At 39.1% G+C, this 24806-nt stretch overlaps 1 protein-coding gene across 1 annotated transcript in view; it reads left to right on the top strand.

Annotated features, from left to right (window-relative positions):
• The window catches only part of MAST4 (microtubule associated serine/threonine kinase family member 4), a 293953-nt gene that overhangs the window by 124056 nt on the left and 145091 nt on the right, over window positions 1-24806 (top strand). Inside the window, 1 exon segment of the mRNA XM_050913748.1 lies at window positions 10359-10390. Coding sequence (XP_050769705.1) covers window positions 10359-10390 — 32 coding nt within the window.

Raw genomic sequence — 24806 nt, 5'->3', positions numbered from 1 at the left:
TCTTTGAGACTAGTCACACAAGAAGTCTCTGTGCCTTTGGAAAGTTCTTCCCATTAATTAGTAGATATTTCACGACAGAAACTTGCAGACAAACATACTAGATAGAGGGATAAATTTAAGTAACCTTCACTTATCCTGTTAGACCTTATTAAGACAGTATAAATAGGATTATCAGTCAAAGGTAAAAGGGAATTTAAAAAATGTAATGTTTGCACAAACTTAATACAGTTGCTGATGTGATTTACTGTAGTTTGGCTTGAAATAATCCATCTGCCATATTGGACAGGGAGGGGGATGAAATTGGCTATAAAATGGCAATAAACCAAAGGATTATCTGGGTCCTAATCTCAATTTACCTAGAATGTTAGTAGTCCAAACAAAAACTATAAAATATGTCTGACTCTATTGCTAGCAGATACAGAGAGATCAAGTAATGATATAAATCGTGGAAAGGGATTTATCACTGTTACATTTTTGCTTTCTGTAGGTAAGAAGGATTGTCTGTCCACTGTGGTTTTTAGCTGAAAACCTTGCCTAGGCTGAAACAGTGATTTATTTCATGTCAAGAGTTCACAAATTCTTATACACAGTGGTCCAGCACTGGTCTAGTAATTTGCATTGTTTTGTCAAGGATTTTTCCAGTGAAATTGTCAGTATTAAGAAGCTGGGGTTGTGCCTCAAGGTGGTCTTTGCTAGACATCAGCTTCCTGCCTCCGTCAGAGTTTTTAGACTAGTGATTGGTGCAGTAGATACATCTGCACATTTTGAGACTTTTGGATGAAAACAAAGATAGCAGACTGCTAATGTTTGTGTTATGATCCCTTTCTGATAAGGAAAGGAATACTTAAAAAGAGCATTCAAATCCCCAAAGAAAAGTGGATACTCAAAATTGAGGTTGCAGCTAATTAGAGAACCTGGATAACATCAGCAGGGAAAGCAGTGTAGTATCAATAAGGATCATGGGATTTCTGCTATATTGTCTTTGGAGAGGTTGAAATCAATTTTTCTTGCTTTGGAGTGTTGACTAGTAATTGAAGATCTGTGCAACAGCTGCTAGTGGGGGTGTCCTCTTGCATACCATATAGGAAGAGGAGTAGCGACAGTAGCCTTTTGCAGTTCAGCAAGTGTGACAAACAAGCAGGAGACAAGGTAGGAAACGTGTTGAGAAGGCCTGTGAAGAGCAGTGTTTAGGTTTATAGTAGTGACAAAGACAAAAGATCATGAGAATGTGGCTTCCTAAGCTAGAATGGGCTCTCCTTTGGGAGTGGCAGACACTAGTGTGGATATTTCAAATTTTTCAGGGCATTTAAAGCCCTGTAGGAAATAATCAAATTTCAGCTTGTTGAGAGAAACATGTGACTACAGTTTTGAAGTGAAAAAATAACGCGTTCATTTTGTCTAAGCCGTTTTCACAAGCGGGGTTAATACTCACCTTGCTGGTCTCCAGACAGTCTCAATTTTTCCAGTGTGACCCTTGCCCTAGAACTTGAACTTTTCTTCCACAGCAGTGGAGTATATTACCAGTAAGCTGTGGGGTTAGCCGAACGGATCAAATTTGAATTTATAAATACTGATTAAAATGTCGTCATTAAGCAAAATCTCTAATTTTGAGACCTTTAATTGCATAAGGGACAGAAAATCTGGAATCCGTAACAGAGCAAATATAAATTAGCCTTTTTCTGCAAAAGAGATATTTCTGTTGTCTACTGAAAGCAAAAAAAGTAGTGTTTTGCCACTGCTCTTCCATGTGATTTTTTTGTGGGAAAAGTGAATTATTTGTGCCCTTTGTTCCTGGCCTGCCAAAAATCTTCTCTTTATCCTTGTGTGTAAAGAGTAGCTGCAGAGCTCAGCTCTGTGGGTCCTAGAGTGGGCACTATGGGCACAAGAGTGCCTTGGCAAGACTCTTGTGACTCAATTCCTCTGGTTAACATGGCTTAAAACTTAGTTCCAGTGTACTTTTCCCTTTCAACATACATGGTCTATTCCAGCCGATGATTGTGAATGTGTCAAGGTAGAGCAAAGCCTGTGCTTTGCTAGTGGTAATCAGTCCCGGAAAAAAGAAAAAACGTGCCTGGACTCTTTTTAGCCCCTTCTATCCTGTGCAAAATGACTAACAAAGACTGTTGCAATCAAAGCCTAAATGTAGGGAAGTCTTCCATGCTGAAGGCAGGCTTGATCATTTTATCTTCTAGTTACTGATTTCAACAAAGTTTAGCAGCAGGTGCTGAACATACTCATTGTATAATACAAAATGTTGTATAATAGACAACATGATCCACAGCTGGGAAAAGGAAGGGAACTAGGTTCCTGTGGGCATAAGGTCCTCCAGCAACTGTATTGTCAAGAAGTGCTGAAGCTGGCCTCTACGTGCTGTGGTGTTGCTTTTCTCTTTTGCTTTTTAATAGTAGGCAAAATCCTGCGTAGGTATGCCCATATAAAACCCACTGCTTTCTGTTTGATGAGAGAACCTAGAGAATCAAACAGAACCTAGAGAAATCCTTGGCTTTAGTCAAAGTGGATTCAGGGTTTTCCAATTCTGGTAAACTGTATCATTGTTTATATTTGTTCAGCTGAACAGTTGTACCAGCAGCTGGCATTTATGTCTTGTGTGATTTTTTTTTTTTTCTTCCTTCTCCTTTTTCCTTAATATATTTGTGTGAACTTGGTAGCTGGAATCTGTTTAGTGTTGGTGTTTCAAACACTTTGCAGTCCATGCGTTTTCTCCATTAGTCATGTGGTGATGTGGTACTTTGCCAAGGGGTGAAATAGACTGTACGACAGCAGGTCAGAATGGAGCATGGATTTTCTAACACTGTGTTAGATGAAATGATTTTGTGTACTTAGAGGTGGAAACTTCATTCAGAATTTTCACGCTTTTTCGTTGAAGAAATATGGTTATTTATTGATTTTTAAAAAGTTGAGCTAAGAATGTAACATGGTAGACAACAAACAAAACCTAAAGTAATATTTTTCTATTATATTTTACTAGGAAGTATTTGAAAGCAATAAAGATCAGACCACTAGAAAATGAATACAAAGATGTACTGAGTCAATGTTGGCAACAAATTGCTGTCTTTCAGAAGGGTTTGTGCTTCTCATTAAAGGGAGTTTTCACCTTTTATCAATTACAGTAGCTACTCTTCAAATAAGTTACACTGCTTTATTGTTGTAAGGAAGTGGAGTTGACGTGTTCTGCCACTGCTGCTTTTGGCTGAAAACTTGAGGTATAGCAGAGGTAATGTTATTAAGCATAGTCTGAATAATTCTTAACTGCATTACTGTTTCTCATTTGACCCAGTAGGTTACTGATGCAGTGTTTGGGGGGTTTTTGGTTGATTTGGTATGTCCCTGAAGCATTGAGTATTTATGGATTCAGTTGGTATAAATTAGACATGCCAATAAGCACTTTTTTTGGTGGATTTTTTTAATTGGCATTTCTCCCCCTCATTTTCTGTGTTGATGAATTTTATTCTCATAAAGGGTATGTTTGTAGCACTTCAGATTTTTTTTTTCTTTCTTTTTTCCTGGCCAAATCAATTTGATTATTATTTTTTCTCTTTCCAAGGTAAATAAAGAGATTAGGCTCAAAACTTCTTCCAGTGATTGACTCTTGTAGTATCCTCTCTTTTCAGAGAATATCTTTGACTACCAGGCATTAATTCATTAATTTAGATTCTTGCTACTGTCTCTGAAGAAACTGTTGTGGTACATTGTCTACTTTAAAAAAAAAAAAAAAAAAAAAAAAGCTAGTTACAGCCTATGCATTCTGGTGTAGGAGTTATTCTTTGATTTCTGTTAATTTGTTTCAAAATTTAGTTGAGAGTGGCATTTGTATTGTATCTCTTAAACGATGTAATTCTTTCTGAGCAAGTTCTTTTGGTTGCTAAATGTTATTACTGATCCCATAATTGGAAAGACTTCAAACTATAGTGTAGTTCGTAGCAAAATCCTTACTGTTAACGCATGGAATCATTCTGAAATGTTTCACCTTCTTCCATAGGGATCAGTGTTTTTAATGCTATAAGAGAGTTTGTAGAAGATGACTAGGCAAAGCAAAACATCTTTAACTGCTGTTTACTTAGTTGAGTCTAGTCTATTATAAATCTTAATGTTGTATCTGGTTCATCTATAGGCAAATACAAATAGATTATTTAAATTGCTTCTGTATTGTACATAAAGCAATTGATTTCTTTTTATTGTATGTTTTTTATATGTAGCCTGTTTGGCATTCTTTTTGATCCAGTTAATTTGCATTTAAATTGATAATGCCTAGCTTTAAGTAGGCACCTGAGTATTCCTTTTACATCACATTTCAGAACCTGTAGAGCTGATGCACAGGCATCTTTCTACTTTGAAAGATACAGTCAGCAGTTCCTGTAACAAAAGCAGGGATGTCAGGAGATAAAAATGGATTGTACAGAACAAGCATATTGAATTAGACAAAATGTGACCTTTTCTGGTTAAATCTGAGCTTAAGTGCCTCTTTACTTTTACAGTATATCCCTTGTTAAAATCTGCAGTAGTTGTTGCTAATTTGTGACTTCAGGTTCATTATTTGCAAGGTTTTTTTAGTGTTTGGGGATGTGAGGGGGGTAAGTTACCATGCAGAATAACATCTTTGTACGTTGAAATGCACAGTTAAAAATGTTTTAAAAAAGCCTTGTGTTTTGTGCTGAGGAGTGTTCTGCAGGTGACACAGGAGAACTGTGAATAGAGTCTTCCCTGAGCAGCAGTAATTACCTTCCAGAGCTTACCAATGCAGAAGTGGCAATTTTTCTTCATGAAAATGCTCGTGAAGAGATGACCTTTGATTTAATTGCTGAGGGTACACACTAAGCAAAAACCCTGGTAAACTGGTGGCTGCATCTGGATGACTAGGAAGAATATGAAAGCCTTCTGCTGAAAGGCAGAACATCAGACTTTACCATAAGGTATTAATAATGCCTCGCTCCTTGGCAGCCAGTGTGGAAAGGGAAAGACAGTGATCTTGACTGGGACTTGTGTTACCAGTGAAGAAGGTATCGGTACAGTTTTCCTGAGAATAGTGAATATAGAATTGCATCTTGGACAAGCCAGTTCAGACTAGGATTGCTGAGAAAGAGGTGGCCCAAATACTGAGTCACTTGAATCATCTGGAAGGGAGAACAAAATTTTATAGTTATACCTGTTTTGTAAGAAATCAGATCTGAGTGGGAACACCTTGACTGACAAAGAAAGAGCTGAACACTGTTCTGCACCCTTTTGAAAATTGATTAATCCTGCCTTGAACTGGAAATTTTAGAGTCAATACCCACTCCTGAAATTCAACCCGTGTTAATAGAAAACTGTTTCTGAGGCAGAGGCTTACTATTCTTGGAACCAGGAAACATTGTAAGTTGTCATAAGAACAAAGGACAACTTTGACAGAAACAAAATTACAGCAGGAGACTCACATTTGGTGTGAGACACTAACACTCCGCATTTGAGGTGGTTGATCTGTCTCCACACTGAGCCCCTTGGTAACGGGCTCTGTGAATCTGAAGAACTGAATGTTGGCAAAGTTGGAAGCAATCAAATAAAAAGCATAACCTGCCACTGCCTCGCCTAGATGGTATTTAGAATGGATTAATACAATGGCTTGATATATTAATCTTATAAAGAGGTCAAGATTAGCTTGTGAAAAGCTCTTGCACAGTGCAACCCCTTTCCCTGATAGATCAAAACAATCCTCTACTATGTTGCTTGCCCTGCTTTTTTTCCTTGTTCCCACATCCAAATGCAAGATCTGCTGTCACCCCCCAGCTTTTCTTCAGCAAAAACATAGTATTTGCTTAAGAAGAAAATCCTTCAAATTCTTCCCTCAAAGCAGTAACTCTTGTTGTCAGTGATTATGGTAAGGAGGTGAATTGTGTACCATTGATTTTTTTTTTTTTTTTCCCTTCCTACTGTTATTAAAGCAGTGTTAATGTTACAATGTTAACCTACTGTTAATGCAGTGTATTAAGATCTAACACGTGTTACCAGAAAGCCCTCAGATGCTTACAGCCTATGACGGATGGGTAGAGCAACAGTGTGAAAAAACGCCTCATATTAATCTTATCACACTTAACACCTTCCCACCTGAAGAATGCATTACTGAAGTTTGTCTTGAAAAGGTTAATTTTTTCAGACTACTTCATGGACAACTGAAAACTCTGAAAGATAAGACTTTCTGAATATTTGCACATTGCAGTTGTTGTTGGAAGATGAAGCAAATTTACTGTGCTTCTAAAATCGACCTGTATTGACAACATTAGCTGCATCTTTAGCAGCTTATGAATGTGTCAGCTTTTTATTGATTCTTTAAAATTGAACCCAGCAACAAGTAATAAGTTAATGGCATCTTTTCTTCCTCCCACATAGGGGAGGAAATGCAATCTTTTGAATTTTCTGTAATTTGCTGGTAATATTTAGAAGAAATGAGATGAAGTTAGTGTTTTCGAAGTCACCTCTGTCGTTTAAACCTTTTTATATAGTTCTGTTATTTAAACCATGTTTCTAGTTAGTCAGGTGAGGGCTTTGACCCAGAATAAAGTTCATTGTGCTTTATTTGGTCAGTGTGGGGTTTTTTATAGGGCTGGATATCTGCACTCTGGTGTATTGACTGAACTTGTCCATACTGAAGTGTCTTATAGAGGTGTAGGACCAGAGGAAGAATCATTATTACCAAAATAATCAAAAAGCATCTGTGCTTGTAAAACCATGTTATTGATAGTAAAATGCACAAGAGTATGGAGTTTGAACTGATTAATGATAGCTGCAATTACATTCAGTACACATGGGTCTTAATGCAACATCACAGCAATTTGGCACAGCTTGCACAGATCTCCTAAACCTGAGGCAAGGTTTATTATGTTTTCAGACCACGGTTTTTGAGACACAAAGAGCCTCAAGGGCAAGAGTCTCTGGTCCATTAAGTCTGCTTTGTGTTATTGCTGTGGAATGAAACGGACCTAAAACCAGCCCGACTCGAACTGGCCAGAGGAGGATTCCACGTAAGGCAAGGGCAAAAGAGCATAGTGTTGTCCTCTGGGGCAGAGCTGGTGCCTGAGAACCATGCAGAGTGGTAGCGAGGGCATCTCTTTCTCTTTTTAATACTTGAGGGGCTTGCCATGTACATGATCTGAAGGTCTTGACACCACTAAGTTTTTACCTTCGCTAGTCCATATGTGTTGGATGCTGTGCAGCAGAACTAGGACAGCCGGGTTTTTGAGCCTGTTTTATTCAGACTTCAGAAAGGAACCAGTGTAATGCCAGAAAACTGTGAAGTCATTACAGGTCATTTGCAGTGTAACTGAGATCTGAGCTGGAGCGTTGCAAGCCTGAAGAACTGAGTGATTTTCAGTATGGTATCTTTCAGTGCTTCCCTGTTTTCAGCGGCTGTGAGTGAAACAGCTGGGAGAAAAGGAGTAAAAAATGGCATCTTTAGCTTTTGAATGGTACTGATGGTTTTTGTGTACCTAGGAAATAAATTATTTCTCTTATCTAAGGTATAGGCTAGCCTCATGTAGACCATATTTACACTTTTCCCACCTACTTTGTGTAGACCCACCTGTGGAGCTCTGCTGTACTATTACAAAGCTAGTGTAATGTTGGTGAGCCTTGTCTGGAGTAGGAAAGTCTGTACTGACACAGCTGATATCTGATAATTTCTTCAGGCTGTGCAAAAATATTTGGCACAGGTGAGTCCTAAATGACGCTAAAAAATCATGTAGGAGCTGTAAAAATTCAGCCTGATTTGACACAGAAAAACAAGCTTCAGTTTACTGTGTCTTTGGGGTTTTTTTTATCTTGGAGATACTCAAGCTGGAGAAGCATGAGAGAAGTGACCTTGCATTTTGACATCAGTGCTGTGATATATAGGACAAATGAGGCTATAGATATTATCCAGAAAGGATATTTGTTTTACTTCATTCCTTGGTTTGTTTGTTTATGTGTATACTGTTTTAAAATCCAGCCTTACAAATGCTTTATTTGCAATGTTTTGTAAATCTTCCTGTATGAATTACATGCCCGAGGTTTTGTTTCATTTTTTACTTTGTATGGCGAGATCTTGGCAGTTCTTAACATCTTTACCAGCAAGTCGTTACAGTGAATCATCTCTTATGGAACCTTATTCTATAAAAGTAGTGCTTCAGGTTGGCATGCAGGAGAATGGGCCAAGAGATTAATGTGACTTCAAGTGTGTACAGAAGGCAGTGTCTGTCATTTGCTATGCTGCTATAAACTATAACAAAACTACTCTAATTAAAACAAGAAAAAAAAACCCTGAGTCATAAGAAACAAATTCACAGTACCTGTTGCAACTCTGTTAAATGGGATGCAAAACCAAGTATGATTTGTGCTGATGCGTTTTGGCAGTTTTTCCATAAGCGTTGTCTGTTACAGTATGACAGTGCCTAGAATTACAAGTAAAGTTTTACGTTAGAAATAGAACACAATGGCATTGTAAATATTAAAGAAAAAAACCAAAGGGAAGTACGTGGGTTCTAAATTGCAGTTACATTTTGTTCATGATGAATGTGACATTTTAAATTTAGGGGAATTACTCAGCTTCAAAATGCAATATTGTATGCAGGTGTAACTGTTCTTTTGTATGTAAGCACATGTTATGCTAAAAGATGTTGTTTTAAATTGCAAATTCTGAACAGTTGCTGGAACTTCCTAGGAAGTGCCAGAATTTGTTACCACGGCCCCTAATTCTGCTCGCTTATGCTTTTGCGTTATGATCTCTAATTACATTGTTTCACACTATTTTTTCCTGCCTCATTCAGTGAACAGGATGGGCGGTGCTCAGGAATTGAGCAGCTACTTGATATTTTAGTCCTTATCATTCAGTTAGCAGCCCAGGCTTTATTTACTGCACACCATTTAAAAGTCTGAAGAATACGTACTTATTCATTCCCTTATGGCCTTTTCTAAGGTGCCTGGCTGAACTATTTTTATCCATTCAATTGTATTTTCATGTGCATTTTCTGGTCAATACCTATAACTTAACTTTATGTGCTGTGTGAAACACATGTGTGCACACATACAAAGCATGCATATATATATTTACTTTTGAAAGAGAATTTTGTGATTATTCCCTTTGATAACTTTTAGAATGGAAACTGAGTATCTATTACATACTTCAAAACAGCCTATCATGAGGATATTGAAAGTAAACATAAAATAATGCAATCGAGTGACTAAAGACATCCGTCCACATAACTTGAATCATTCTCATATGCAACCTTGTCTTTCGTGATGCTCTTCAACTTTCAGTGTATCTGTCTGTATATCATCTAGGTCAGACAAGTTGTCCCTTTGTTTAAATGCAGGCGGTACTCCCTGCTGGACACGACTGCAAAGAAGAATTAACTAATGTAGCATTCAGAATATCAGTTCATGTGAGAAATGGAAAGAAGTGAGGGTAGTTGAACACTGGAACAGATTGCACAGAGAGGTTGTGGAGTCTCCATCTTTGCAGATGTTCAAAACCCAACTGGATGCAGTCTTGAGTAACCTGCTGTAATTGGCCCTGCTTTGGGAAGGCTGGACCAGAGGATCTCCAGAGGTCCCTTCCAGCCTCAGCTATTCTGTGATTTATACAATACAAGATAATCTACTTGTGGGTATATATATTATGCTTATTACTGATGGGCAAAACTTCATGGATCTTGTGGCTTTCTTCTACACTAAAATGCTAGTGAAATGTTTGTCTGCAATTTGCTAGCAGGCTATCTTGTCAGTCCCATAAACAGTAGTTTAACTGTTCTCAGCAAAATTTGTAGAAACGTTTGTACAACAGTGATTCTGTTGTTATGCTATTACTTTGCAGAAGATTGTAATAAATTATTATGATTTATAATTGACCACACTGTTATGTACTTCGTCTTTTTTGGGTTAAAGAACATAGTGTAGAAAGCTTGGTGGTGATGGTCACCTATTTAGGTCTTGATCCTGTTAAAAACTTTTGCAAGTGATGGATGCTGGAAAGAACTTAGTATATCTTCATGGCTGACTCTTGCAGATTTTAATACTGTTACCAGTGCATTATAGCTCTGACTGTAAGGCTTTTCTATAACATTCATCTGTTGTTTGAAATATTTTAATATTGCTGCTACAAAAAGGCCTAGACGTTTCCCATTGCTAATGTTAATATTTCAAATAAGAATGGAAGGCAACAAGTAAATGGTGGTGCATGTAAAAATCTGTATCATCTTTTATTGTAGTCCAAATACACCACTTCTATCTGTCTGCTGCTGGTGGGATGGGAGAACTACAGTACCTGTCTTAAAAAGGCCACTTCCAGTTAAAATGTTTTATTCCTAATACAGTGTAACTTTTCTCTGTTGCAGAAGGAGTTGAGCCTTCCAAGAAGAGGAAGTTTGTAAGTATATGAAGTTTTTTCTACTGTGCTCACAGTGTAGTATGTAGTTTTGACAGTTTTTTTGAGTCGGCTAGTCGTCTTTTCAGGGCAGTTAAAATGAAGGTTAAATGTGGCAGTTGATCTGCTTTAAAATACATACAAAGAAATTAAGATTGTAAATGAAAACCTCTGGGTTGTGCAGTGACCTCTTGTATGCCCATCCCCCTCTTCTAGAGGAGCTATTGTGAGGGATTTTGAAAGTGACAAAAAGTTCTTATGTTGAAGCTTTTGTTTTTATTGAAGATTTCTCTTGTTAAAAATCAAGGAAGAAATTTGGTTTCTTCATGAATGACATAAATGAAACCTGATGCGTAAGTAAAACTGTTTCCTTACGAAATTCGATGATCAGACCTGTGGATGAAGAGGTAGGAACAAAGCATAGATGAGTTCTACTAAATGTATGGGGTTGTTAAGCTACTATTTTGTTTAGTGGAAGTAAAGACTGTGTATTCTTGTATAAATTGTTACTGAGCTAGAATAATGTGAACTCAGATACTGTGGTTTATTTGTGCTTTGCTCAGATTTCTGTACCTTGGCTTTGTTTTTCTAGTTTTTGAGCTGTTTGGTTTTAAAGCTTGTATTTTTATTTGTGTCTGTTTTATTTCTTGTTCTTTATTAGTAATTTATTGAGAAAGTATTGAGATAAGAACATAGCAAAATGTCAAAACTGAAACTGTAATTGCTGCGAAAGTGCAGTTAAGTGCTCTGTTGTTCTGACTTAAATGGCATACCAGAAGTCTGTACTTCGTAGGACATCTGCTAACTTGGAAAGACTTTCTTGTTTTAGCTTCTAACACATGAAAAGTCTTATACTCAACAGTAAGCAAACCCATTATTTAAGAAAAGGCAAGAAAATATAAAACTAATTCCACATCAAGTATTTGGTTATTGCAACGATAGAGAGAAAAATAGTTTAGGAAGAAGATTTTTGGTGCCTTCTTTTGGTGCCTTTGGTGCTTTATATTAAGCTGAAACTGTTGTGTGGGCAAAAGACTGCCTCTGTTGAAGTTAATGGCTAAACTCCTGTTGACTTGATCCAGAACAGAAAGTGGCTCTGGAGGCTCTTTTTTAATCCGTAGCCATGACCTTGTTTACTTTTGGTATGATGTTTGACATTGAACATTATTAGATATTTTTCTCCAAGTTTGAAAAATGGCTGCAAAGCAATCACCTCAGTTGCATTCATGTACATATTTTTATAGCTGATCACTGAGATGTAAGTGCACATGTAATGTTGCTGAGACTTTAATAAAGTATAGTAAAAGAATAGCCCCTTGTCAGCATAATCGTATCTAGTTATTAAAGTGCTTAGGATTCTGCAGATGGTATTTTATAATATCTTTAATACTGCTATCTTAGTTAACAGGACTCATAGTGCTGAGGTTAGCAAGGGCTCTAGCATCAGGGGTTGTGTGTGTGGGCCATGTTGGCTGCTCTATTTGCGTGTTACATGCATGTTGTCATGAAGACTGAATTTCGGAATGTGAGAGGTCCTATGTTTTTATTGCCATAAACATCTAGAGGTCCTGAATGGCTCCAGGTAGGCATATCACTTTGTCTTCTGGAGCTTCAGAGCCAATGGCATGCCAAGGACACAGCTTTAAGCAGGACAGGGAGAGCTGGTTCAGAGGTGATCAAGTAGAGAAGTTTGGAAAGCGAGGTTTGGGTTGATGAATGACTGGTACTGATGCCTGCCCCCCCCCCCCCTTCTTTGAAATGATCTGTTATTCTCTTATATCATACAAGCAGAGGAGGAAAGGAAAGAGGGATGCATGAGGAAAGTTGTGTTGCTTATGGTTCACCATATGTATGTTTCAAAGAGCTAGTGTGCAAAATATTTAAGCTTCCTTTTATATCAGTTGCATTATTTTTTATACCTATTTTAGACTGGCTACCAGCTAGACCATACAGAGTTGTTTTCCATATATATGCAGATAATTTTAAAATACATTTTCTATGACAACATAAGGGAGGCTGCTGATTCTAAGTCTCAGTGGGATGGGATATGGTATATATAACATGATTATCTGGAAAGGTGGGTATTTGGCAGAAAGCATACTGAGTAACAGATCATTTGAAAAGAAGTGGTATTTGACTGATATAGAGTACCAGCCTTTCTCTGCCTATTCTGCTGAACCAACCAGAGCTCTTGGACTTATTTAGCTATGTGCTTAACTTGATGCCAGAAGTGGTACTCAGGTTTCTTTTGTTAAGTTGATCAGATATGCAGTGAAAGAGGACTATGCTGACTTACTGCCAGCAAAACCAACAAGCAGAGGAGTCTGCCTGTGCAGTGGCTGTTATTCTGAGTTCATTAGCTGTGGCATCCATTCCAACACATGGTGTTACCTGCTGCAAGTCAGTGATGCTTGTTTACTTGTTGAACCTCATCTGCCGTTCTTCTGCCAGGGGTGCCTTGATTGTGCCATTGGGCACATATGTTCTTGCCATGTGTGGAGTTACTCCACCTACTGGCTGACCTTGTGATCTAGCTCTGTGGCTGTCAACCTACAAGCTCAACTGGCTTCAGTTAAAAACATGCCCTCTGTTTTCACTGACCTATTTATGTTACCATTGCTCAGTCCAAATACAGAGACTTCTCTGGAAACCAACTGCTTCCCTGCTTTTTGTTACACAAGATTCAGCTGATGTAAGGGCAAGGTAGTGTGAAACTCTGTTTCCAGGTTTTGAAATAGAAGACTAAAGGTTGAGGGCATGGTGGTGACAGAACGCACGAAAAAATGTAGAGGGCTTGGAAGATGAGGCATGCAGAATGTGATGTGCTTTAGCGGGAACTGTGAGAAGGGATTCAGGACATAAAGCGAAGGAAACTTGGAGAGGGAGAGGGCTTAACTTTTCCACTCTTCCCTGGAGTGTCTGTGACTGTGGGGCCTCATTTTGGATCTCATGAAATAAGTTAAGCTTTCTGTAGCCTCCTATAATTAAACCCAGTTCTGATTTTACATAGTTGTTATACAGCAACTCCTAAAGAAAGAACTGGGGACAAAAACACGTTAAAAGGTTAAGTTAACTTTAGCATAGTTGGCATAAACTGAGATAAGCGGTGCTGGTTGAGAAAGAAGTGAGCTTTTCCATCCTCAGAGCACCCCCTGGCTGTGCTGCCACAAGTGCTTGTGTCGACACAGGCAGAACTAACCCAGGTTGCAGCTAGCTTCATGCAGGTTCTTCAGTGTGTTTGACTGCACAGCTGCACAAATGCCTTGCTGGTAGCAGGGTGTGGTGGCAGGGAGGCAGAATGAATGGCTGGGAGCTTTCTTTAGGGCTGTATCCAGCAGCAAAACTGACTTTATATAAGCTTAACGTGATTGTAAATCTCCATGGCTGCTACTATCCCACTTTGCAACTCTGTCAGAAAATTATATCGAACCGTATTTCTGCACACAGCCACTACAGGGATGGATTATTTGTGTTGTTATGATATTTTTATTGATTTGTTTATTTTCACCAAACACTTCCAAATATCAAGGGACACATTTATGCTTAATGTTAAGCCAGACCCAGAAATACAGATTCAATTTGATCAGAGTTAAGTGTTGCTAATGTCTGTGTATGAAGTATGCAGATCCTCTCATGAACCAGAGAATGCCTGACTGCATCTAAAAATCCCTATCCTTTACACATTCAGAGTGTATCTAGCTGGAGTAGGTATCCAGAGAAGACCTGTCAGAGTGTCTTGTGCATTAACCAGGTGAGTTTCCATCACTGAATTTAAGGCGTCAACGTCCTTATCCTCTTTTGTTTCCTTCCCATACCCACAGAGTACAGCAAAATGAGAACTATATAGAGAGGGCACGAACTCAAAGGCTGTGGCACAAAAATTACCCTCAGTTTTAAGTAGGTACATTCTGGTTTAAAATGCCCTTCTCCTAAAAATGAATTAACAATGGGCTTCTGTGGGGTGGAGAGGAGCCTTCAGAAATAGTAATACTTAAAGTATGTGGGTAAGTAGAGGAGGTTCTTCCTTTCTTTAGAGCTTCAGTGGTTAAAGCACCTGCCCTAGAAGTAAAATACCTGGCTTTTCCAGACTAAATCAGTTCTCTTTCCTTTTTCTTTTGTTTAATCTGTCAATTTCAGTTTAATTCAGAGCTAGATAACTTTTATGTATTTATTTTGCTGCATCTGTCCTTCTCTTGACATATCTGAAACTAATTTCAGTAATTACAAAATATATTTCAGTAATTATATGGACTCTAGTTCAGTAGCAGCAATTATATAATCTACTTGCACCTGTGGAAATGTCAAAGTTGGTCACAGAATTTTCATAAAATTCATTTATGCATTGTAGTGAAGCAGCTGATATCCTTGGATAACAGCCACATAAGATCGTGACCAGCCAAGAATTCAAGAGAAACACTAGCTAAAACCACTGCTTGCTTAGGGGCTTAATTAAGTAAGTTTCAAGAAAGTTAATAAGAGTTTTGTAAGGAAGTTTTTATCAATGACAAATACGGACTATCAGTTAACCTCAGGGGAAAAGTGGGAAAGAGAAATTGAGTGGAATTGAATTATGAAATCATGCCAACCATACTTCAAAAAAAAAAAGCTCTGTGGCCGGTGTTTTATAGGTGGACAAAACTGGAATTTGATTGACAGTTTCTGTGTGCACGTATATATGTATGCTTACATATATATACATAGACAGGTTTTTTATAGATATATCTAGGTGACCTGTGATAAGGAGAAGTGTTTAGATTGGATGCCAGAGCACCCAAAGGAAAGCTCAAAAGTGAAATAAATTCATTGTACAAGCCTAACTCTCTCCCAACAGCCGCCTCTGAGTTTTATCTCCCTAACTGCATAAACTTCTTTGTGGCTTGAAGGACACAACTGTCAAAGACAGTCAAGGAAATTAATTTTGAGTAACTGTGAGGAATTGAAAAATAACACAAACAAAAGCCTCCAAGCACCCCAGAACATGTAAGAAAGATTGCTACTTCCTTTGTCTTATGTATGTATGTTTCAGGACCTGTGTGTATGCTTACGCATGCAGCTTTGCAGCTTTTTTTCATTGAACGTATTTTTGCAGAAGAGCACTATTGTGCTGAAAGTGCTCGTGTTGTGGTACCTCATTTGCAAAGCACAGAAATTCAAATTTGATTCATTATAGCTGAAGACAGAAACTTCATTTAAGTTCTGGAAAATAGTGATTAGTTCTGGAAAATATTATATAAACAATTTTAGACAGATCACTATAAATAATACTAGATTTTGGAGAAATAAAATATTTTCCATGTTAATTATAAAAGCTATTCAAAATGCAGTCTTGAGATACCTAAGTTACTGAAAATTTGTATTCCTAATTAAAATAAAAATCTCTGTTTCTCTGTTTATAAAAGTTTTAGGGCTTGCTTGGATTTTTTTTTTTCTCTGAAAGTGCACAGCCTCTGCAATCTGGTGTTCGTTGAGAGAAATGGAGTGCCTTAAGTTACAATAATGTGCAATATCCCATTAAAATTATTACAGGAGAAAAACTAATACTTGAGAGAACTTTCTGCAGAGCACGTATCAACAGTTACAACTAAATCTGAGCAATGAGTTCCTCATGCTGTGAAACAATGTTGAACTGGAAATTTGTATTGCTGTAGCTCTCATCTGTATATACTTTGCTGCTACTGCTGTTTATATTTGTGGAGAGATGAAGTAAACAAGTTGACCTGAGGTGAGTTTTTTGGTAAGTACCATTGTTACACTGAAAGTATAGAGATTTAGATCAGTTTGTTCTTTAGAGTGTCTGCCTCTGTAGCTGTGGCTCACACATCTTCTGTTGGCAGGAATTTTTACTGCAAATTAGTGTGTGCTGATAGAAGACTCCGTCTGATGGCAGCTTAAGGAATTCGATGTGCCTGGACAAGGGATGTGGGGCAAGACTGCCCCCAGGAAAGTCCTTTTTGCATGTCTCTATAGTGTGTTGACCTTTGGCGGGAAGTGGAGGGGGCAAAATAGGTAAGCAAGAAGGCTTGTGAGCCAGGACTGGCAGGAGTTAGCCCTTTTTGTCTCCAGGCTTGGATAGGTTGTGTGGTGCAGTCTGTACTGTGGGTACAGCTTATGCTTAGCTATGAATCCACCTATCTGTAAAGTTCCACTTCCATTACATACTCATCAGACGCTTTTATCGCTCTTTGCCTGTGTGTTAGAGCAATAGACTTAGTTAGCTGATCTAAATTCTATCTAAGAAAGAGTAACTTTCTTCTGTTGGGTTAGTTGCATCCATGTTTAGGGTTTTTCAGGCATAGAAGCAAAAAAAAAAAAGGCTTTTTTGGTGTCACAGTCAAGAGTAACTGTTCTGATATCAGCAAATAACAGTACTATTAAACTGTATGTCAAAGACAGAGGGCTTTTCTGGAAGGAGTGGAAGCTGTGGGTAGAGTTGAGAAGGTCTTAGACTTTAGAGCCCTGAAAGCAGAACCAGCTATTTTTTTTTCCATTTAATGTTCATTTCCATTTTTTCCACTCTTTTTCTTCAGCTTAATCTGAGTTTAAAGTAAGCTGAAGCTCCCCTTCGGACTTTCAAATGATTGTGTCCAATATATTCATCTTATACCTTTGTAATAAACAACAAAGAGTTAATCATGGAAAGAAAACTAGTCACTTTTTGGTCTCAAATTATTTGGGAGATTACCATTATATTAAATTTGGAAAGTGGAGTAGCTTAATTATTGTTGCCAGGTAATGAATCTCTGAATTCTAATGTGGATGGATTGTGCTCAGATGGATACTCCATAGCCCACATTTGATTCTTAAGATGCGTATGCTTTAGTATTAACTGTTACTAGCACTATTCCTGTGTGTGCTTAAACAAGAACATGCTCGTTTAGCTGATTTTCTCCCCCGTGGCAGTATACTGTAGTTGGTATACTGTATGGTGCTCAATAACCTCATTTCTGTCTTTCTGACAAACTAAGTAACTTTCAGGGTTTTTCTACAGCGGTCATTGAGGGGAATTTTTTTTTCCTGCAAGTCTAATTTTGTGATGTTTTGCTCATGCTACAGGTAGATATAAAAATCCCATCTCCCTTCTATAGCTGTGTTACTGTTTCTATCAGCACATTTTGTCACAGCAACACACTGGGAGAACAATGTCTTCTAAGCACCCCTACGTTATTTTTTCTTAGTGGTGGCTTCCTAAGTGCACCGGACACTCTGAAGTTTCTAGATGCTTAACATTGCATTTGTCATTAAAATGTACTTTTGTTTAAAGGAGCACAGATTACCAAGAGATCCAGATCACTTCGTATGTGACAACCTTGTCGTCCTCAATATTTATCATTCTTCAGTGTTTCACCTTTGAACTTTCAGCAGTGGCTTTAAATCTAATTTACTTATCGCTGATGAAAATGGTGAAGAGCATCAAGCCAGACGATAAACTTTTATGAACTTGTAAAAAAAAAAAAAAACTCCTTTGTACAAAGGAGATTCCTTCATTGACAACTTTTTTTAACATCTGTTAGTGAACTCTAAATCTATTTAATGTATGCTTTCTTGAGATTTTCATGCAAATTCTGAACAAGGAATTCAAATACTTCACAAAGTCTGTGTGTCTGGGCAGGTCACTTGTGTATGATGTGGAGGACAAGGGCCACCAGCTGTTGAATCCTCATCACATCTCTTGGGTTCCTTGTGACTGACAATGAAAAACTCATTTTTGGACGCATTTTTTGTATGCTTTAGGAGCCAACAGTTACTGAGGCATGATCTTTTTCCCTCACAATCTTGCTTACTTCAGCCTCCATAAATTTTACGCAAACCTGCTGCCCATTGTCTGTGTTTCCTTGTTTTAAAGTTGTGTTGGGCTAACGGGAAGAGTAATGGCATGTGCTGTGTAGCCTTGTTGCCATCTTCCTGTTGTCAGCGCAGGGTCTTCTGTGGACGAGTCCTTTGTGCTGTGGAGAGCACAGGCCTGGTTTTGATGTAAACAACACATCCTTTGATATTTTATTGCTATTAGTTGTGTCCTTGTCTCAGTGTAGGCCATTCTGTTTAATCTTGTTCCGTTGTTTCTTTCGGTGCTTTCACATGCACGTTTGCATCCCTGCTTCATTTGTACCAATATTAATATTATTACATATCTCTGCATGTTGTCTCTTGACTCATGTTTTACTAGTATATGTGTGGGTTTTACACAGTGACGTCCTCTCTTTATGATTTATCACATCACATGTTAGAGAAAGGAACTATCCGTTTTAATGTAATTCATTATGTCACTTTTCAGTGAAAGATGTATACGCTGCTTGAGGATATTTTAAAGCTTTGTGAAATCTTGTTACTGGTAAATTCATACTTATCTGTGTGTGTGCATGCACCCAATCTTTATGTATACATGCAAAAAAAAGTCAGATAGTGATGACTTCTTTGTGTATTTTAAAACTATTCTTTGTTGTATTAATGGGACATATGTTCATACAGTGTTGTCCATTGTATTCTTTAATCACATAGATATGTTTACAAGGCCCAGAACGTTACAAAATTTATTGAAGTAACATGGCTAGCTGGAGGATTGATGTCCAGAAAATGAGGCGTTCAGGTTTTGAAGTTTAATTGTGTAACGTGATATTTATCTACTGTTGTTCTGTGAGTGCTGTGGTGTCTAAGTAATGTAAATTATCACCTGACCCATGCTTGACCAGGTACCATGCTTCTCCACAGTGCTCTGGGTGTGCTATGCCTGGTTGGAATTTTGTTTTGGCTACTTAGGCAAGGACAGGACAGGGTCAAGAATGAAAGATAATCTGAAGTAATTCTTTATCAAAATTGTGATCAGATTAAGCCACAGGGGAAAAAGCAAAATAAAATCAGCCTCTAGGATCAAGTTGTGGTCCTGTAGGAATGTTGCAGAATTGCAGGATGGGGGAATCGCATGATTCTTGGAGGGAGCAAAGAAAATCATGTATCTGGGTGCCTCCATGCTTTGCTTAAATTAAAAGATGTTTTTGCAGTAGAATAGTTTATATGAAATTTTAAATATTTAAAATATTTGTATACATGCAAATAATTCTTTTATAGCGGATGAAGTTCAACCTAGATGTTTGAGGGCTAGATCTCATGGCTAATGGATTGCTGGCAATCAGGTGCCAAGGTGCTAAAATAATTGAATCTCTACAAAGAAATAGCAGTAGAAAAGTGAACTCATCAGTTCACTACTAAAACTTGAATAGTGAACCTGACAAAATGAGGCAAAAAAGAGTAATGGGATGGAGGTCTGACAAATTGGCTAACCTCCTGTTCTTGCTCTTCCTGTGTGACAGTCTGCTCCCCTGAGCAGCCTTTTCAGCTTGCAGCCTTTTTCACTGAACTGCTCTGTTTCTGTTGGTTCTGCCCTTGTATCCTGCATTACCTGTCGAAGCAGCAGTTTGTGGTGTTTGCGGTGTTTCTATGTGCATAGAAGCAGCAAAGCATATAGTAAGAGCAGAAGGAAAATGCTAGGGGAATTTAATGGTGAGCTGCTGAGGCAAGGGAGTAGTGATCTCTGAGCAGCAGGTTGGGGTCTAGGGGTAACTTAGTTTGTGAGCACAATAATTATGTGATTAAATTCTGACTTTCAGTGGCAAATGTGATAGATGCATGTTGAATAACAAAACTATTTTGGAAAGATACTTGCTATAAGTATTTTTAAATTAGCATTGGCTGTGTCCTCTCATTTGTTCTGTGAATAGAAGTTGCATTGTGAGTGAGTAAAATTATTTCTTTTTGATACTTGTTCTAGTAAAACTCCAAAATTGTATGACACACACAAAAAGAACAAATGACCACGTAACCACCTGTTTTATTCTGCTGCCTGAGAATACTTACCCAGTGAGAAAACTGGCAGAACATCATCATGTGGGTAATCACTGCTATTGAGTGCAGCTTGAATTTCAAATAGCAAACCTCGAAAATCTGACATACTGAAACAGCTTCTTGTTCATTGTTTGTTTTTTCCCAGTGGCATTAATTTTGGGACGTCCAGTTTTCTTCAGTTAAGGAAAATTTGAAGTTTATCAAAAAGAATTGTTTGTCACAAAGGAGCTGTAATGTCCTTCTGAATTGCATAATCCAGGCTGCCCTATGCTGTATTGATGAATTGATTTTTTTTTTTTTTTTGGCACTGATGCTACAAAGATTTGAATAATCTCTTAATCTACAGAGAGAGCTTTCTGAGGCTGTGCAATTTCTAGCTTGCACACATTTCGCCTCTGTAGGATTGGGGTCATGGTGGGGCTCTGGGGAGATTACATGATTGTTTGATGAACCTGTGCTCTGCTTAAAGAATTCTAATGATAGATTTGGGTTTTTGCTGGGTTTTTTTTGGTGGAGATTAAAGGTGAGGTATAACCTAGAGATAAATGTTTGGTTTTATTTTAAGGAAAGAAGCACTCAGGTTTCTGGACAATATATTTTTTCCTCTGGTAGCAATAATATGACTTGTATTTTAAATATCTGCTCTCAGGTAAAAGAGGCAGTTGCTGAACATCAGGGATCTGCCTGCCTTGCATCTTTTGGCAAGTGTTCTGGCATTACAGATTTTCCCCTTGAAGTTTTCAGTATTATTGCCATTCCATTATGTAAAGTATAGGCTGACTTTCTAGAGATGTCAGGATTGTGAAATCCCAGTGAGCCACTTCTGTTTTGTCTTAGAGAAGGGAAGTCTTTTTCCCCCCCTCCCTCTTTCCTGTGAAATGCAAATCTGAACATTTTTTTATTGCTGTCAGTATTCTAAACCAGTACTGTTGCTTATCATAAAGGATATTAATGTATTTGTTATCTGCAGTTTCTTTGTCATTCAGCCAGACTACCACAATGTTACATGCCTTGGCATAAAGCATTTGGGAAACTCCTCTTTATGCAGAATGCTTCATTATCTTCTGAGGAGCAAATGAAACCTGCTGCCATGTGCTGGTTTCCCCCGGAACTCCAAGATCTTCATCCTAGTTGCTGCATAGCTTGGGATAAAAATACTGGGAAGACAACCTGAAAAAGTAGCTGAGTAGATACTTTCTAATACTAGCCTCTTAGTTTGCAGTAGTGTACTGCTACATTTTCTTATACTATACTGTTGTTACATGCACCCTAGAGATTTATTTTGGATGAAGCCAAATGGGAAGATCCTCTGCAGGCTGTTAATCTGATGTACTCCTACCGCTAATGGGGAAGTAAGGGACCAAACAATGAGTCTGTACGGAGCACATGTGTAATAGGAAAATGCTCTTGGACCACTGAGTTCATGTAATGTCCTCGTGTGCTTCCTTTGCTATTTCAAGAGTTGGATGGCATCTGTGCCTTCATATTGGCTGTCATCCATGACCCACAATCCTTCTTGGCTCTCACCTTCCTCTTTCACTAAGCTTTCATATCCACTAGTCTTTTTATACCCAACCAACCTTCTGTGTCAGTCTCCCCATGATGGGCCCCTTTCTGAACCTTTTAGCTCTTCAAGATTGTTTCCCTTTCTTTCCTCTTTTCTTCTTACAACTATCCTTCGCCCTCCTAAAAATGCCAGCCTAGGGCTCTGAGGAATGGATTCTGCTCGTTAACCTGTGCCATGAGAATAATAAAAGCTGCTTCAGTGTCAGTATCAGGAGGTTGCTGCTGGATGTGAGAGGGACTGGCAGTCAGATAAAATTTCAGAAGACGAATGCTTCCTTCTGGAGGGCCAGGGACAACAGCTGGATCTTGGAGGAGCAGCAAAGCAGGCATGTCCTCACCAGCAGAGATCTTGAACGAACTGGGAGATGCTAACAATCCTGATGCATCTTCCTCTGAAGGCTTTACACTATAGTCCTGGGCAGCAACAGGTGAGACAGCTGCAGGAAGAGTTGGAGGAGGAGGAAGGCTCGTTTGATCTTGGGGAGGAATATGTGTCCATCGTCCATAGACAGACTTTTAAGTTTTAAAGCAGCCAGAGTACAGTGCGGCAGCAGGAGGCACCCTGTGCTGACTGTCAGGGCCTCCTTTGTCCATGGCTGGGAGTGGTGCCTGCTCTGTAGTTAGGTCACATTGGCTATTTCTTGTTTGTTAGTCCCTTGTGAACATACTGCATCATGTTTGTGGCTGTGGCCATTTTTGCCTCTACCACCACTTCTCTCTCTGCCTAAAACTTCTGGACCCTGTTGACTTCCATCCTAGTATCTGCCTCCTTCTCCCCATGGGAGTTATGGGTCATGTTTACTGTCTTAGAAAGTTTTGCTGACTGAATGCAATTCTTGACACACTTCTATTTTGCTAGAGGTTTTCCATCCATTTGTATTTTCAGCCTTTGCCTAAAGCTGATTGCCTTCCGTGCAGGTGTGTTCTCTGGGATAGAGCAGTGGAGAGCCGGGGCAGGGATCCTGAGCCAGGTTTAGGCTTGCAGGACTCGCTTTGTGAATATAGTTTTCATATGGGGATAGGCATGCCAAGAACCTGGTTGCCAAGTGCTTTGTGCATGGGAGGATGGGTCGTGGCTCCTGGGACTAAAATGAGGGGCAGGGAGCATGAGCAGTGCTTGGGGAGGGGTAGATGGCTCACTGTGAGACTGGAGGTTGCAGAAACCAAATAGGTTACTTCCGACAAAAGCATGGGCAGCAGGAAGGTGGGTGGCTTCTGTGGCAGCCTGAAAAGGAGAGGGGGAGATGGATGGCAGCAGGACAGAGCTCTTCTCTTGTAGGTTTGGAGAAGGAAAATGCTGCTTTGGTAGGATACTTTTCTGTTTTGCAAGGCTAACCAGTTCTGCCTTTTTAGTCTTTACAAGTCTTTGCTGCCTGAGTTGTGGCAGCAGCTAACCTGGCATTAGCATACTTTCCTGCCATCCATGTAGTGCTCTTCTCTGCCATCTTTTTCCTCTTGTCCTTTCTCCCAAATGTTGTAGTGTTTCTGCTTCTCTGTCACGTTTTTTCCTAGCAAGCCAGTCAAGCTTAGACCTGTCAGGTTACTGAGGTGTGTTGTGATAGCTCTCACAGGCATGTGAAAAGGTCAGAAAGAGTATTGGGGATAAGTGGATCCATAATATTGCCATGCTTGCCTGAAAGGTAACTGCCACAGGGGGAGTGAGTGACAGTCTAAAAGGCTGACACAGGTTTTGGGAGCCTCTTACTTTATATTCATTGTGTGTTGGTTGCCACAGTGCAAAAGGCAGTGTAATTGCATATAATCACATTTCCTCATATCCCAGTGGCTTCAGTCATGAATGTTTAGTGTGGTCATGCCCCTAGGAAGTGAAGGCAAGCATAGCATTTGAGAGAAACATGCTATCCTAGGTGTCCCTAACATGGGGCTGAGCATGTTGCTGGAAACAAACAAGTTCTTGCTGTTCTGGCCCGAATGGAAAAGCTCTCCTGTGCCTTTGTAAAGGTTGTGCAGGGAACATAGATGTTGGGCATGCTTTTTTCCCCTCTGCTACGTGGTACTATTTTGCAGTCAGGCGACTAGACACACATCCCATTTCAACACAGCATGTGATGGAAATGAGATTAAACCAGGCACGTTCTACATCCATGTGTGGGTATGGCCTTGAGACCCAGCCTCAACTATTCTGTGATTCTTCTTAGTATCATTGAGATGCTGCTGAAGATGAGTTTTTGTCGATCATTGTCATATTTTTGCGGATGCTTCTCTCTGAGATTCTGCTAGGAGACACTTAAAATGTTTTCATTTACATTTAAAAATACGGCTGTTTTTATGGTTGAAATGAGTCTGTCAGAAGTACCAAGAATATATCTATATATATCTAAATCCAGAAAGCTTTTAGATTACTGCTCTATAAATCTGAACTTTGTTTTGTTTTTTTAGCTAAGTTTTACCAATAAGCCATACCAGCAAATCTGTCTTGGGAGGGGGAGGGTGTGGGGTGGGGATATTGTCACTTTTGAGAACCTTTTGCTATATTGCATGTAGAGTAGAGACACTAAGCGGGAAATTGCACTGGGCTGCAGGTGTAAGAAGCCTGGATGACTGGCTTTAGTCGTTATTTTTCATTAGTGACCTAGATGATGGAATAGATGGTATTTATTAAGTTTGCAGCAAACAGCAAGCTGGGAAGAATGCAAGTATATTGAAGAACAGTATGGGATTTCAAAATAATTCTGACAACCTGGCGAAAATATACCAAGTAAAATAGGACAAGCTGGAGACTTCTTACTTCAGCAGAAAATACTCAGCTTTTCAGATGCAAGATAGTTGGATAGGCGTCAGTTTGCAGAAGAGGATCTGAGAGGTATAAGGGTTCCACAATGTGATGCTGTTTGTGGGGGGGGGGGGGGGGGGGGGGGGGGGGGGGGGGGGGGGGGGGGGGGGGGGGGGGGAGATGAGGGAAGAGGGTACATCATGCTGGGAAGCTGATATTTTGAGCCGCAAGGCATGCAGCATTGTTCTACCCCACACAGGACTTAGAAGGCCTTAGGCTGGA

The sequence above is a fragment of the Gymnogyps californianus genome, chromosome Z (assembly GCF_018139145.2).
Source record: "Gymnogyps californianus isolate 813 chromosome Z, ASM1813914v2, whole genome shotgun sequence".
Taxonomy (NCBI): domain Eukaryota; kingdom Metazoa; phylum Chordata; class Aves; order Accipitriformes; family Cathartidae; genus Gymnogyps; species Gymnogyps californianus.
This window is presented reverse-complemented; position numbering and strand designations above follow the sequence as displayed.